At 46.4% G+C, this 15,765-nt stretch overlaps 4 protein-coding genes across 15 annotated transcripts; 2 read left to right on the top strand and 2 right to left on the bottom strand.

The window, feature by feature from the left end:
• The first annotated feature begins 106 nt into the window (after positions 1-106).
• On the top strand, positions 107-863 carry LOC117582715 (UDP-N-acetylglucosamine transferase subunit ALG13 homolog). The gene has a single exon (XM_034270638.1). The coding sequence runs from the start codon at positions 213-215 to the stop codon at positions 750-752; it is 540 nt and encodes a 179-aa protein (XP_034126529.1). The 5' UTR covers positions 107-212; the 3' UTR covers positions 753-863.
• On the bottom strand, positions 755-7,784 carry LOC117582702 (V-type proton ATPase 116 kDa subunit a). 9 transcript variants are annotated; one of them, XM_034270612.1, is made up of 12 exons: positions 7,696-7,784; positions 7,092-7,240; positions 6,850-7,026; positions 6,662-6,790; positions 5,676-5,836; positions 3,539-3,665; positions 2,325-3,480; positions 2,047-2,264; positions 1,797-1,802; positions 1,489-1,699; positions 1,249-1,420; positions 755-1,182 (listed from the first exon to the last, which is right to left on the bottom strand). In XM_034270612.1, the coding sequence occupies exons 2-12, from the start codon at positions 7,206-7,208 to the stop codon at positions 1,077-1,079; spliced, it is 2,580 nt and encodes an 859-aa protein (XP_034126503.1). In that variant the 5' UTR covers positions 7,209-7,240; positions 7,696-7,784; the 3' UTR covers positions 755-1,076. The 9 variants fall into 9 exon arrangements, with proteins under 9 accessions (XP_034126503.1, XP_034126504.1, XP_034126501.1 ...); XM_034270613.1 differs by lacking the exon at positions 7,696-7,784 and adding an exon at positions 7,583-7,601; XM_034270610.1 differs by lacking the exons at positions 5,676-5,836; positions 7,696-7,784 and adding exons at positions 4,116-4,157; positions 4,666-4,766.
• Positions 7,785-7,857: 73 nt separating this feature from the next.
• On the top strand, positions 7,858-10,116 carry LOC117582705 (augmin complex subunit dgt6). Of its 2 annotated transcripts, none has more exons than XM_034270621.1 (3): positions 7,858-9,252; positions 9,320-9,879; positions 9,940-10,116. In XM_034270621.1, the coding sequence occupies exons 1-3, from the start codon at positions 7,962-7,964 to the stop codon at positions 10,081-10,083; spliced, it is 1,995 nt and encodes a 664-aa protein (XP_034126512.1). In that variant the 5' UTR covers positions 7,858-7,961; the 3' UTR covers positions 10,084-10,116. The 2 variants fall into 2 exon arrangements, with proteins under 2 accessions (XP_034126512.1, XP_034126513.1); XM_034270622.1 differs by having other exon boundaries at positions 7,859-9,252; positions 9,943-10,116.
• A 27-nt stretch (positions 10,117-10,143) lies between these two features.
• LOC117582703 (CTL-like protein 2) lies at positions 10,144-15,702 on the bottom strand. 3 transcript variants are annotated; one of them, XM_034270619.1, is made up of 4 exons: positions 15,543-15,702; positions 14,971-15,296; positions 12,978-13,325; positions 10,144-12,919 (listed from the first exon to the last, which is right to left on the bottom strand). In XM_034270619.1, exons 3-4 carry the CDS (start codon positions 13,299-13,301, stop codon positions 10,844-10,846), a joined length of 2,400 nt encoding a protein of 799 aa, XP_034126510.1. In that variant the 5' UTR covers positions 13,302-13,325; positions 14,971-15,296; positions 15,543-15,702; the 3' UTR covers positions 10,144-10,843. The 3 variants fall into 3 exon arrangements, with proteins under 3 accessions (XP_034126510.1, XP_034126509.1, XP_034126511.1); XM_034270618.1 differs by having other exon boundaries at positions 14,975-15,296; XM_034270620.1 differs by lacking the exons at positions 14,971-15,296; positions 15,543-15,702 and having other exon boundaries at positions 12,978-13,327.
• Between the last annotated feature and the right edge of the window lie 63 nt (positions 15,703-15,765).

Below are 15,765 nucleotides of genomic sequence, written 5' to 3'. Positions count from 1 at the left end.
CAATTAATGTGTATTTAATTGTTTATTGCGTTTATTTTTAGAAAATATGTAAAAGTAACGGTTGATGTAATCGAAAAGCTTGAGAAGCTCCTCCAGTGAATGGCACAGCGAAGACGAAGAAGAACGATAACTGCAAACAGCTGACTTTCGCAAAACATCACAAACACGTCAATGCAGATACATCGTCGACCGCCAAAAAAAAAAAACATTAAATGCATTTAAAAACCGTTTATGTGACTGTTGGCACAACAAAATTCGATGCCCTCATTGAAGCCATAACGTCGGAGTCGGTTCTAAAGGTCCTGCAATCTCGGGAGTGCCGCAAGCTCATCCTGCAGCATGGCAATTCCGAGCCGAAGAGTGCGGAGGAGTCTCGTCTGATAAGCGAGCAATACGGCATACAACTGGAGCAGTACACGTTTCGGCCCAACATAGAGGATATTAAGGCCGCCGATTTGATCATTGGACATGCCGGCGCTGGCACCTGCATGGATATATTGACCAACGGCAAGGTCGGACTCATTGTGGTCAACGACGAGCTTATGGACAATCATCAGCAGGAATTGGCCATGCAGCTGACCACCGAGCGGTACCTTTACACATGCAAACCCAGGCAGTTGGCCGTGCAGCTCGGAAGCCTAGACTTTGAGTCACTCAGAGCGTACGAGTCGGCCGATGAGAATATGCTGAAATTTGTGAAGGCTCTGGACGAACTGATGGTCCAGCGATTTACACATTCCGCTAGCAAGTAGTGTTTGTTTTTTGGTGCTGACCCCTTAAGCGGGCGCTATGCTATTTATTTATGAGTATACGATTAGATATAATAAACACGACGGCAGACGACGAACTACAAAGAACATTAATCGATTATGTATTAACATTTAACAGACGTGCTGAGGGTTGGCTATAGATACGTAAATTCACGATTATTAAACATTGAAGCGTATTTTATGTTTTGTTAAATTCCATTTAAATAGATCAGCTTATTTGGATAATTATTTATAACTCAAAATGAGACTCTCAGCATGCTTTGGTTATCGCTGTTGCTGTTGCTGCTCCTGTGCCGCGGTATCTTTCTACTCCACCTCAGTTGCAGCTGATCCGTTCTCAATGATGGCATCAAAGGAGAATGGCTGGAAAGCATAGCCCTGACCCTTGTAGAACTTGCTCTGGAATTCGACCCTGTCGGATAGATTTAAAAAGTGATTAATAAGCAGTTTTCCTTGGGCAGCATCACTCGGAACCCACCAGTGCAGACGCAATGTGTGCAAGAACGCCGACAAGCCCTCCATTAGCACCAGGATGCCCACAGTGAGTATGGCCCAGAAGGCAAACACACAAGTCAGTATGACGCCGCCAAACCAGCCCTCCTGCTTCAGACCAATGGACAACACCATGGTCCATAAGACCTCAGCCAGCTCTGTGGGTGGGAAAGAGGATTACACATTAGTTGGAGGCATCTTTTTTGGGGCAGTACTGAGTACTTACGTGCATGGGCTAGGGAGAGCGCCCACAAACGCAAATAGGAAGCGGTGTGAGAGACCGAACCCAGGACATATTCGATGGTGTGTATGCTCTGGTGTATGAAGATCTCTGACATCTCCTCCTCCTCCTCGTGTGGACCGCCGCCACCATGTGGACCGCCATTGGATACGCCACCAGTCTCGGCATCGGATGAGGCACCAGCAATGGGCTGAACCTGTGCAAAAGTGCAAGAAAAAGGTCTCTGATTAGCAAGCAGTTTGCGGGGTTTACACAACAACACACAGGGGAAGTTACACTACGACACGACTAACCTCTTCCTTTAGTATTTGGTTTGGTATTTAAGTGTGGTTTTTGGTGTGATTTGGTTTGGTTTAGTGGTGTGATTTGGTGTGGTTGTGTGTGTGTGAGTGTGTGTTTAAATGGAAGGACAGAGCACACAATAAACGAGAAGCGGTTAGTATACAAAGTCTGAATGGAGTCTGAAGTGCCATGTGAAGTGATGTTGTGATGATTTCTTGGGGTGATTGGGTGTGCGCACACTACCGATCCGACTCTACTTACGTTGGCCAATTTGCGTGCCTGCATGATCAGCATGGGTTTGGCCAGCAGCATGATGGGAATACAGCCGAGGGCCAGCAGTACGAACAAAACCTGAACAAAATGCTGTCCCCAAAACATGTACACGTGACAATCCCTAACCGGGTCCTTGGGTTTGTTAAACAGCACCATGTCGATGAATGTAATCAAAATAGAAGGTGCACAGGCTTCCGAGTAAGGTTCTGCAAGAGGAATCGTTAATTAATATAACGAACGCAAATACTTAATAGATTGCAACTCACTCGGATTGGTGGCCGCAAACTTAATCCATTTGATGAACATCAGCAGTACCATGTAGAAGAAGAGAAGCAAAAGGAATACCAACTGGGGAATGAACTCGTAGATCATCGAGATTCTGTTGCGGAAGTAGGTGTGATTGTGCCAGCTCATGACAACGCCAAAGACCATGTGTATCACACCGAATATAATCGATATCTTCATCTTGTAGGCATTATGAAAGATGATCTTGTTGGAGCCTGCCACCTGCCAAATCGGATCCATGCCAAACGGATATGGCGTGCCCTCGTAATCATCCTTGGGACTGAGCTGCAGATACTTGTTCTCCATCACCGTGGACTTGTTGTACGACATCTGCCAGTGGGAGCCGAAGATGTTTAGCGACTTGGAGAATATATCGTTGTAGATCAGGCCCGTGTACATGGAGAAAACGCCCATTAGGAAGATGATGTAGCGACCGCCAAAGAATATATTCCAAATCTCGTTGTCCGTCTTCTGAGCAGCCAGCCCCTTCTCCTTGCGTATCATCCACAGCCCAAACAAGGCCATTATGGCGCCATGGCCCAAGTCCCCAAACATCACGGCAAACAGAAAGGGGAACGTGATGATCGTGTATGGTGCCGGATTCATTTCCCTGTAGCTGGCCACGCCATACGCATCGATCAGGGCCTGAAAGGCCTTCGTGAACTTGTTAGTTCGATTATACGTGGGCGGATTCTCGAACGTTTGCATTCGATTGAGAATCGGCGGCACCGACGAACCCGATCGCTCTGTGCCACGTCGCAGCGCCAGCTGAATGGTCTCAATATCCAGCAGCGGCACCCAGCACTCGGCAATCAGACACTTTTGTGTCACGTCCAGATTGAAGAGATTCAGCGTATGGTATATGGCCTTGATCTTGCGCACCTTGACGAACCAATTCTTGAGGTTCTTGGCGGCCGCAACCAGCACACGATGGCGATGATCTTGGGTCTGGCCCAGCACCGTGTTGAGATCCTCGATGCGTGTCATCACACCCATTGCCATTTCACGACGATCAGCCGGAGCCTCGGGGCAGGGATACAATGTAGCTCGGAAGCCCTCGCATATCTTCTTGACGCGCGTCTTCAGCTGATCGCCCTGGAAGAAGATGATGAACACCGACTTGTGAACCTGATCGCCCTGCAAAAAGAATTAACATTAGTTTTAATTAGGGTTATTAATATCGCTATTGACTTACATTTGTGGGATCCTCCAGCGGTGTCTCAATCATGGCCTGGCGCAGGAACACATTGCCTCGACAGGCGCGCCACAGCATCCGCTCAAAGGGCGGCAAACGCTCGCGAAGTATAACGCCAGCCACAAAGCTAGAGGAGAATAAAGATTAGCTGAGGATCTTTCATATGTGCAGGCGGGACATTCAACAGAGAGACATTCCGGTTATTTACGACAAAAAAAGGAAAACTAAACTCTCAAGCACAAAATTGACCAATGGAGCGAGCGCAGCACGCGCAGGTGGGAGGGAGCATGGAATGAACAGATTGAGAAAACGGCAAAAGGAACTTCTTGGGAGGATTGGAGGACAGGTAAGACGTTAGCACGTTGTATGGGGATCGGAGAACGGAGTATGGTATGCGGTGCGGGTGCGTGTGCGGGCGAGCGAGCGAAGCTAATGAAATGGTCTATATATATACTGCTGATGCGACAGAATCGATCGATTCGAGTGGATGAGCGAGCGATCGATTGAGAATGAGGCAATTGATTGATTGATTGATTGGTTTCCTAGACTAGTTCGGCAGTGTGTTCAGGGTACCAACCATGGAAGATAATCCTCACGTTCATTCGATTTTTCCATGTAACTAAATATTTGCAACCAAAGTGGTTTTTTTTTTGGTTTTTGTTTTTTTTTTTGGACATTTGGAAAACGTTTTTTGTGTGGGGGGAAGATAGGAAGCATAAGAAGAGAAGGACGTTTGTTTTAGTTGCGTTTTGCTTTGTTTTTTGTCTACACAGAAAATTATTGCTTTAAACCAGACAGACTCCCCTTCCATGCAAGATTGGAGCCTGTTCTTTGGTTATGGATTGTAGGGGTTACGATTTCGATTTGTGTTGAAGCGCGGCGGCGGCGGCGACTCCTGATTGATTTCTCAGTTAGTTTTCTGTTTTGGCATTTGGCAATTGGCGGCGGCAGTAAGCAATAATTTTGTGTGGCATTGAGTTGAGTTCATTTAAAGTTAAATGGTTTAATGTAAAGTTGATATAGTTTGTTGTAGGCTTAGCGAAATAACAAACACATTCCTTAGACCGAACTGGCGGAATGTGTGTGTGTGTGTGTTGTGTTGTGCCTGCCGAATGCTGGATACGTACCCAAGCTGAACGGGGCCCATGGAAGCACCAGCGGTGCGCGCCTCATCGGTTATTAGGGCGCGCGTCATCGATTCGGTGGTTTGGTTCGCACCGCCTTCTTGCTAGAAATTCAGTTTTTCAAAATTGATTTCGATTTCGGGTTTTTCGACTAAGCATTTTACATAAGCTAAGCTAAGATACAACTTATGGTTAGTTTAGTAGCTCGCTGGTTAGTGAAGAACCGCCTCCAAAATTAGAAACTCATACGAGTCGCTTCGTGTGGAAATGTGTGAGGATTGTTTGTTGGATTTGGGCAGGAGGAGGTTACGAGGAAAAGGAACAGGAATAGTTGAGTATAGCCGAATGGATAGAATTGAAACCGACACCACAGAAAACATTATGTAGATTATGTGCTTTTTACGCGTAATTATTTGAATTCGATAGCCGCAGCTTATCGACACCGCAGCAAACACATCGATAGACAATTATTGATGGGACTGACACATACATACACACAAACACTGACATATGCATATATGGAAAATACTTTTTAACTGTACAAATGCAGATAGCACCTGATGGGAGAGGGAATAGGCGAAACAAAAAAATGAACAGCTATTTAGCTTCGGTCACCTACGCTTGAATACCCTTGCAGATTTCAAGTGGGTTGAGGTTATAAATTCGTTGATACGTGATGGAGAATCTACAAAGCAAATTAAATGAATATCTATGTCTTTGCATAGAAAAACAGACAAACGTAGGTAGGGAATGGATGCGAGAGTAGATTTACTTAACCCATCGCAAACCTCACGTATGAATGGTAACACCCACTGCAAGGGTATCGTAGATGGGAGGAGCAGGAGAGCGAGCAAGATTCGAGATGGATTTATCTTTTTTTTTTTTTGCGAGTTTTTTGGCCCTGAGTTTAGTTTTCCCATTGTTGTTGTTGGCTTGTGTGATTTTGTTTGTTTGTTGCTGCTGCTTCTGTTGTTGTTGGTTGTGGGATGTTTTCCGACTACAGCAATATTTACCCAAGTTTCAAATTTTGGCCCGGCTGGCTGGCACGCACCGCCTCCTCGCCCAGCAGCTGCGCCTGCTCATCCTCGTTCTGATTGTCGGCCATCTGCAGAAGGCGCCGATATTTGTTGGATGAATGTGAGGGAGCACTCGACTTGTACACCGTGGGCACCGACTGGCAACACAACCGGACAGGCAGTACGACAGCGGGGAGTGTGTGCCGTATGTGTGTGTGTTGTATATTTGTGTGGGTTGGTTGGGTGTTTTTTCGTTTTTTTGGTCAAGGTGTATTTTGATTGATTGGATATTGATTGTTTGATTGGATATATGGAAAAACAAAATGTAAAAAACGAATCATATAATAACCGAAAATTGCAAAAAATATTCATAAAAAAATTAGTACTAAACAATAAGGCTGGGGAGGGTCCTGGCATATGCATACATAGAGCTGGTTTATATATATACAATATACAGTTTTGGAAAGCATTTGAGGTATACAAGTATATAAACAAATAACCATAAACTGATAACTAACGCACACTGGAAAAACAAAACAATTACAGCAATAATTGTGTACAAAAAATCATACAAAAGGGGGGAAAGGGTAAGCACATATCCTTTTAGGGGCAGAATCGTGCCGAAAAAAAAGGAACATCATCTGAAGGGATGTGCCAAGAGTTGTGTGTTTGTTGTGTGTTTGTCTTGTGTTCAGAGTTTGGATTTGGATTTGAACTCAACCGGGTGTTTGGGGGGAAATAGTTTTATAGATTTACTTATGAAAACTAGAAACCAGAGGCTGCTGCCACACTTGTGTTGTCGGTGCAGGTTCTCGGTATTATTGCTTAGAAAAGTTGGTTAGTTCTTTTTGTTGTTGTACTTTTAAGCCATACATATGTTAATTGGAAATTAGGAATTGTCCGGCGACTGGGACTTGTTTACTTTGGTTGTAGTGCCAACCACCGTCATGTACTAATTGCTGCTGCGAATGCCGCATGCTTACCTCGTCGAAGAAGACCTGTGTCTTGCGCAGAATATGCTTCAGTTCGGTCAGCTCCAGAAAGTTGCGCTTCAATGCCTCAGCATTCTGGTTGACTTCCCTCAGTTCGTTCTCCAATTTCTCAAAAGTGGCCTGTAAAAATCAAACATGAAGCCATAGAAATCCATGTCCAAAGTGCCGCAAAAACTCACCTCCAAGTCGATCATTTCACGGGGCTGTGGTGCCTCGGGGCTCTCGCCCGTGTCGAGCATGGGTATGCCATCCTTCTTGATCTCCTTCTCCAGGTAGCGCAGCTTGCGCTCCATCTCATCGCAGCGGCGTACCTCATTGACGAATTTGCGCTGGAAGGCGTTCACATCGGGATTGAGCTGAAAGAGGGGTGTAGGCAGATAATTCCACGTGTCTCTTTGGCATAGTGGAGGCAGATACTTACATCACGGAACTGCACCAGGCCTAGTTCGCCCAGCTCCGATACGCAGGCGTAGGCAGCCTCACTTTGTAGGAAGAGCTGGCATAAAGCCATCTCCTCGCTACGGAACAACGAACCCATATTTGCAGCCTCAAAAGCCTGATTACCGATTTCTGCGAATTACAAATGTATACATAAATGCGTAAATTAAGTGAATCATCAACATGCGAGCAGTGTTAAGTTCAACTCGGACGGGGACTCATTGCTTTGCTGGCTATCTTAAATTACAAGAACACTGCCTGCTCTCACTGTGGTTATTTTCGTATTACTGATTTGATTATCGCGAGAGCGGGCTGCGGCGGGGCACTTGTCCTTTTCCAGATATCTGCATAATCAGACCACTGCCTCTATACTATACATATTCAATTTCTATACCCCATACACATATTGATTTTTCGCTGGCTGCAGACAAAAAGAAAGTGCTACGTTGTATCCCGCACTCGACCCGCACTGACATTATTTCCGCCCCTTTATGTGTCACATATACACTTTGTTTTATCACTATTTAGCTAGCAAATTACTAGGAGTTTATCTAGCTGTATTGCTTTTGTTTAAAACACTCAATTACCTATTGTTTAATAATATAAATAAATAAATTTCTGCACAAATTTCCAGGCAACCGATTTGACGAAGTTAGTGATGTGAATATGATTTTCATCGGTAAATTTACGATGTATTCTTCAGGTTTTGTTGGTATATTTATCGATCAATCAGCGGTCACACTGATATTCGCAAAACTTCAAACAACAGCGGCAGGCACAAAAAAAAACCCAACATTGGGGCCATATTGGAAAATAAATTAATTAAACGAACCTGGGTGAATGAAAAACGAGCATGGACCGCACCGTAATTGCACCTTGGAAGGCCGAGGAGAAGGAGCAAAGCGAGAGGCTGCACAAGAAGCTCCAGGGCCTGGCTTTGCTGTATCCCATGGGCGACGAAATGCGGAAGCTGCTCTGCTGGGACATGTTCCTCAAACCCAATCAGGCGGCATTCTTTCAGGTGATGCACTATCTGTTCCGCCTGCTGGATCCAGTGGAGTTCAAGCGTCGCTTCTTCTGGCCAATTACTGACAAAAAGGCGGAGGCCAATTTCCGCTCCTGCACCGTGGAGTACCTGAAGCACTTGAACGAGAAGCATCACCTGCAGTGGGCGAACATAAAGTCCTATTTGGTGGTGATGCCTGGTGGCCATAAGTTTATAAACTTTCTGCTGGAATTTGTAGGCTTTGTGGTCCAGGAACTGGTCAAGCAACGGGAAAAGGTTTTACTTGTGGACACGAGTCCGGCCCATCTGCGGGATTTGAATGCCAAGGCAATGGGCAGGCAGAATGCTCTCCTCAAGGAGTATGCATCCTCGTATGTGGAGGAGCTGGAACGTAATTCGACTCAGCTGCGAGAGAGTACAGAAAAGATAAAGCACATTCTGGCTGAGATCTCCAGCATAACCGGAGTACCCGAGGCACAGCTGCAAGACGATGCTTTCCTGGAGGACTTTGAGGCAGACAATCGACTGGCTGTGCAGCAGAATATCTCTGCGCCCGCTGCCAGCAATGCCGCACTAGAGGCACCCCTCAGGGACCTCAAAGAGAAGATCGAACGCTTCCATGCCAAGCAGGTGGAGCACAATCAAAACGAGGAAGCCATGGACCAGACACTACGCGACATGCGGCAGCTCTACGACAGCGATGCTGAGCCTATGAGCGGCTCCAACATGGATGCTCTGGTGGGTGCCTTCAATATGGTCAGCCACACAATTGCAGAGCAACTGGATGCCAACGATCACTACAACGAGTCCAACGAGTTTGTGACCAAACAACTGCAGGAACTGCGCCTCGAACTGTCTGAGATGGAGAGCCAGGTGACCAGAGTTCAGCGGAAACTGAATGTTCGACTCAAAGAGGACACCGGCAGCAGCAGCAGCCTTCATCAGCTGCAGCAGCAATCGGTGGCGGGTACACCGCGTCTCGATCTGCGAGCCCATGGCATTGCCAAGAAGTTTGTGTCCACGCCGCCCATTCGCTTCGATTTGGCTGGCAGTAATGTGCGCACGCCACACGTGCGCCTGCCACTACAGGATGACTTTAAGGCCAAGCAACTGGACACGTTTAGCAACAGTTTATTGGGTATGAAAATTGCATTAAATTACGCTTGGTTCAACAAATTGAATCCTGATATTCTATGCTCTTTTAGCACCTGCACCGCCACGTTCGGCACGCAAGTTGAAAGCCCTTGAGCAGTCCACTGATCTCAATTGTACACTGAACCGCTCCAAGGTGGCAAATCCCATGCAGCTGTTGCGCACCATTGGCAAGTCTACGTCCAGGCCACAAATGTCTGTCACGCAGCAGCAGCAACAGCAGCACAATCTCTCATCGCTGGGCAGCAAATGGAAGCAGATGCAGGCATCGTTTGGCTTTGATGATGCACCAGCGGGAATTGTAGTGCCTCCTGCAGCTGTTGCGGCGTCCCCTGCAGAGTCTTCTCCAGCTGCCAGCGAGCCATACACTCCATCCAGTTGCAATGACTGCACACGCATCGAATGCATTGCCCCAAGGTCTTCCAATGCCAACAGCTCGCTGGTGGCACAGAGTGCGGCTGTGCGCAAGGTTTTGGATCTGTCGCGTAATGTACAGAATCTGAGTACATCGCCATCGGGCAGGCTGGATCCCTTGGTGGCCGATACGCCACTACACGAACCAATGCAACAACAAATGATGCCACGCGTTTTACTCAACGACAAGACAATGGATGTGAGTAGCAACTCAACCTTTGCTTTTCGATAGATTTCAGTTTTATTTTCTGTTTTGCAGCAGTTCGAGGATCCCTATGACAACAAGGAGAATGAAATTAATGCCCTGAATGATGCATCGCGGAAATTTGACCTCGAGCTGAGCGACGATGGTGATGACCTGCACGACATAAGCGACAGCGTACTCAAGGATGTATCCATGTAGACGACAGTGGGCCTAAATCAAAGATTCCCTCCCACCGGCTTCCTTTTTTTATGTGTGTTGTGTGGCAGTATTTAATGTTTATTATTATTATTATAATGATGTATTCGAAATTTATAAAACTTACGAACTAGCATTTATCTCACTTTTGTTGCACTTTTCGCACCAATCAGACTTTCCAATGAGCCTTTTTTCATGGAAATAAAAGTAATGGAATGGAATGGTAAAATGGGGAAACATAAACTAAAAAACATGTTTGGGGGAATTCAATTTTATTAAATTCGTTAAATATGAGTGCCAATTTGTATGCAAAAAATAAATCAAATGGTACAACGAGAGATATGTAAATTAGTGGATCGGCCAGAGCTATATCTTTTGGATATATCAATCGCCAATCACTGGATGTAAATGTTTGTGTAAACTCTTATATTGCTTTTGTGTCTTTATCTTTAGTTTCGTATGCGCTTATCACATGATGTCCAGGACAGACTTTCGTTCCATCATCCATAAACAAATTAAATTTACAAATTTTAAGGGTGATTTTTGGAGATTAAAGGTACTGGCAAATTCTTTCAACAAAAAAAAGTTGCATTTGCATACATTTGATGTAAATCTTTTTGCAGCTCTCTCATCATCTTCATACTCGGCGGCGGCTTTGAGCAATGGTTTCGCTCACAACCCAATAGATAAGGGTTTATACATATATAATATAATATTTATAAATATAGTTTTAGATAAGTTTGCACTGTCTTTTCCGTTCTCCTTACTTGCTGCGACGCTGCCGCGGCGGCAGCTTGTTCTTCTTTCCGAGAATTTTCATTAGCTGCTTGGACATAAAGAAGGGCTTTTCGGGCGTGCCATCGTTTCGCTCGCAATCCTCGAGGAAGCACAAAAACAGCGTATCTACAGCCGTCGAATAAACACCGAAGAACACGCTGGTTATCAGAAAGGCGGCTATGACCACCACTGTGGTGGGCACGGCTCTATAATGCAGCTGCACAATGGCCGGATTGTTGGCCAGAAAATAATATGTAGCCACGCCCGCACCGGCTGTGAGCAGCAACTTGGATATAAAGAAGAGAAAATCGGTGACCTGATCCAATGTTATGACGCGCAAAAAGTTTCGCATTATCAGATTGAAGGCATCCTTGGCGCTGGTGCAAAAGTTCTTGCCGTGAATAGCGCACATGATGTACGCATTGCGATTGAGGAACTTCAGGAATGTCTCCAGCAGCCAGAAGAAGCAGCGCATGCAGCAGAGTATCGCTCTGGTCACCGCATTGTCGTACTTCTTCAGCTTCTCATTGATGTACTCCAGCACCAGGCGGATGAGGCGCACCACGGCCAGGATGAGCGAGCCAAAGGCCAGCGTGCCCAAATGATAGAATGCCGTCTGGCCGAAGGCACGTGCCAGCGTAAAGTAGGGCACATCTCGCTTCTTGAATGTCCAATACCAGCTGGCGAATGTGGCCGCCAGCACCATGTCGCTGAAGGCCGAGATGAAGAAGCTCAGCCACAGGAAGCCGAAAATGTTGTAGAAGATGGCCCACCTGACCAGCGGCGGATTGTCGATGTCCAGGAAGCTGCACGTCGTCTGGGAGCAGGCCACACGCTGCGATTGCTGGAAGAAGCCAGTCGTCGAGGCCTGTTTGTTGTAGCAATGCTTCTCAAACAGCTGCGGATCACAGGCACTGCCCAGTGTATAGTTAATGGCTGGTCCCTCGCACACACAGGGCTCGTTGGTCACTTGACCGGCCTCGTTCAGTCGCTGCACCATGCGGAATGACAGTTCTCCAATGGAGCCAAGATACAGGCCCACACCGATGGCAAAGGCAATCGTGGCTATGAAGAGCACCCATGAAAAGATCGGGAAGAAGACGGTGCTGAAGACACTGCTCACTGCCTTGCTGCCCTCCTTGGTCAGGGCGATGGCAATGCGGATGCGCTTACGCAGAACAATAACCAACAGCAGGATCACCACAAAGCACACGCCCACAAAGATGGACAGATAGAGCCAGGTGCTTTGGTTCTGCAGCACATTCTTCACTGTCGACTGCAGATTGAGGCCATGTATGGGCACAGTGGGTGTCTTCTCCCAGAAGATGTACTGCCGCACAGTGTAATAGATGGCCACCAGGAGCCCGGTGAGCACGGCAAAGATGGAGAACCACAGTATGGGCGCCGAGAGCCAACGCATCAGGGCAATAAACACCAGCGAGGCGATCAGTGTGCAGAAGCAGGCCACTAGCACAATGGACCACGAATTGACGAGATCCTCGACAATCTCCTCGCCCAGCCGCTGGGCATCGTGGGTGCCGTTGTAGAAATGTGCCACCAAATTGCCCACCATCTTGGCCAGCCGGGTGTCTGTTTGTTTCATCTTCTCCTTGATGACGGCATCGTTTAGTCTTCGTCGGCACTGAACCGCCGGCTCTTCCTGCACGGGCTCCAGCCTGCCATTCGATTGCGGCAACACCAGCGCCTGCGACATGCTCAAGGCCATAGCTTGAGCCTGCAGTTCCGGCTCTGAGGTGGCATTGCCGGGCATCAGCATCAACTGGCGACGCGAGCGTCCGCCCTTGAGCAGAAACGAGGGAATGAACTCGCACATCTGTGGCGAGAATTCGAATATGCAGCGATTTAGGAAGGGCGCACTCTTGATGTACCAGCGAGCGCAGAGATTCTGATCGATGGCGCGCTGCATGTCGGACTTGCTGCGAATGTTGGCCTTGTGTTCGTCGGTCAAACAGATGAGGCGACTCCGCAGCTCCTCATAGCTTAGGCTGTCGTGCATTGTGTCCCAGATGAACGTCTGAGTGGGACAGCTCTCCACGCAAACCTGCAAAAGGGAAGGATTGGGTTCATGTTTCAGGAATATTTACTTGGATTTCACTCACTTGTGGTGTGGGGCAGCCAGTAATCGGCACAAGCGGATCAATGCACTGCTCCAAATTGAAGAAGAACAAATGCTTCTTGTGCAGCACAGACGAATCGATGCCGCACTTTTGATTAAACGAATCCGTCGGCACCATCAGCTTATTGAGATCTCCATGGGTGATGGCATAGTGGGCAATGAAGCCCCAGCCAGCCAGGAAGAGTGCAAACAGCAGCAGGCAGGGCACATCCGTGCAGCTGCGATCCCTCTGTCGTGGTCCCTTGAAATTCCTATCATAGCGCAAGGGTTCGCCATACTTATTCATCAGCTCCTCGCTCTCCGTCATGTTGTCTGTGCAGCTTTTCGAGATCTGTGGGCGAGAATATTCATACATAGAGAAATGAGAAGAGTTCTCGTGATTGAAATCTTATCAACGATGGTCCTCTTTTCGAGTGCTCTTTTTGTCTGTGTAATGAGTCTCTTATGTTCTGGTTTTTTCAATTTGTAAATTCATTTCCGTCCATGCGTCATCGTTTCTAAAATGGAACCAAGCCAGAGACGATACCAGAGACATACGACTAATAGTTCTCGTAATATATGTATGTACATACATGTACCGGTGTATGTACACACCTTCGTATGTATTCGTATAGCGGGTGTTAGAAGTCACCCACCGGTACTTTTTGTTCTCGATATTCATTGTAAATTGTACGTGGTGAAATACAGGGTATATGATTGATATATGTATTTATGTACATAAGTACATGAAAGTATTCTTTGTGTACATGATGTACATTCAAACAGACAAAAGCAAATGATCTCACCTAAAGGTGATCTGTCAGCCAATGTATGTTTTAGTCTATTTCATTTATTCCTCCAAAATCAATCTGGATTCTGAAGTTTTAAGCGCGTTTTGCATCTAAGCTAATAAATCACAATTTTCACTCATTTGCACTCAGCACCAGCAGCTTCTCTTGTCTTTTATTGCTTTCACATTAAATTTGGCTTTCCTGAATTATTCTTGAATTAATGAACATATTTTGAAAAGCGTGCATTTTGTTTACTTATCTTCCGCTTTTTATTTGTATACCCTTACATAGGGTCTTTGGATTTTGCAATGTGGTTTTTTATTTGAAGTTTGTCTGCAGTTTCGCTCCGCTGATATACATATGTACATAAACAAATAAATGCACATATATGCTGCAATATATCTGCACCCAAGGGACGTTCCGTAGCTGCCACGGGAGCTCTCATTGCAAACTGTTGTCAAAAGTTGTAGCTGCAGGGTATCTACCCCTTCGGGGCATCAAAACCTGTGTGTTTTCCCTCTTTCTTCTTGTTCCTTTTGGCATCTCTTTTATCGCTTTTGCATGTCAATGATGCGAGATGTCGCAGCTCTTTGATAATGATCGTGAACTTTGAGACAACAACGACAACGAAGCGAACTCAATCGGGAATGATCAGCGCTGCCGTCGGCTGACATTTGGCGTGTCGCAAAATGGCATAATGACGCATTAAAAAGTAAATTAAATTCGTACGCGCTACTTGTTGCTGCTCTGCTACGGCTGCTGGCTTCTGGTTTATTATTTGTTGGGTTTTGTGCGGCCTGGCCTGGCCACTGCCCAAATGGAAAACCAGTTGACCGCCTCAAATGGACGTATTTTAAAACAAACATTTCGCTTTTCAGGGAAATTCATTGGCCACATTTGGATTGCACAAGGCGACGACACATGCACAGATATGCTATTCAAGGTCATTTACCGCGTATAGTAAGTACCTTTTTGGGGCTTTGATATTTCGGAGTCTAATTAAAAGGAGAGACACGTTTTCTCGACACTTGTTTGCATTGGAATACGTACGTACCGCTGGTACTTATGGGCCTTACGGAGGAGTCTGATAAAAGAGCTCTCTGTACACAGAAATAGATTCTTATCGCTGATGATGTTCAACACTTTTCCCTCCACTGTGCACTAAATAGGTGGCCCAGGTAATTGCTAATGGATTGCATTACTCACTCACTTCTGGGTCTGGCTATGCGTGTAGCTGTTGGCTGTTCTTCCGTTGCAAATGAAATGGACAAAAAGACAACAAAGAAGCTCTTTCTTTATTGTCGCTTCGCGCCTGCCCTGGAGACGACTGCTATGTGTGGGCGGGGAACTGGAGACTGCTTTGTTTCATTTGATTCCTGTGTCGTTCAGGGCCTTCGGGAGAAAGTCACAAAACGATGACTGGATGATTGGGGCGGGTGGCTCCCTCCTTTTGTTGGTGGAGACTTTTAAAGCACCGAACGTTGCTCTTTGAACGGCGGCACTGGTGACCACTTGCGCTCGAGAGGGGGGCACTGCAAGCATAAAGGCAGCATAAAAATACATATATATATATACACAAACGAGTGGCCTGGGACCACTGCACGGCACTGCACACTTTCATTAATTGCACAATTCTTATCGATTTCATTTGATAGTGGTCACAGTCAACCCATATTCATTAATAACAGCTTGCAGTTTCGGTCGAATTTCTTTGCATGCAACGATTTATTGGAGCACCAGAGCAGCTCGGCACCCAGACATGTATGAACAAAACTCACGTATTTGCTCCAATCCACTTGCACTAATTATAAGCAAACACTTGGCGTAGTTCGTAGTTACGTGAGAGGCAATGGCAGCCCCACAATAATACTGAGAGAGACCCCAAAAACCCAAAACACTGTCAGCCCCCACTTGCTAACAACTTTCCAACCAACAGCTGCTCGCTGTCAGTGTTGCGCAGCAGAGCGATTTCTTCAAAACAAACCAGAAATATGCAGCACT

This window comes from Drosophila guanche, unplaced genomic scaffold (assembly GCF_900245975.1).
Source record: "Drosophila guanche unplaced genomic scaffold, DGUA_6, whole genome shotgun sequence".
Taxonomy (NCBI): domain Eukaryota; kingdom Metazoa; phylum Arthropoda; class Insecta; order Diptera; family Drosophilidae; genus Drosophila; species Drosophila guanche.
The sequence above is the reverse complement of the archived record's forward strand: the minus strand, read 5'-3'. Positions and strand labels throughout refer to the sequence as shown.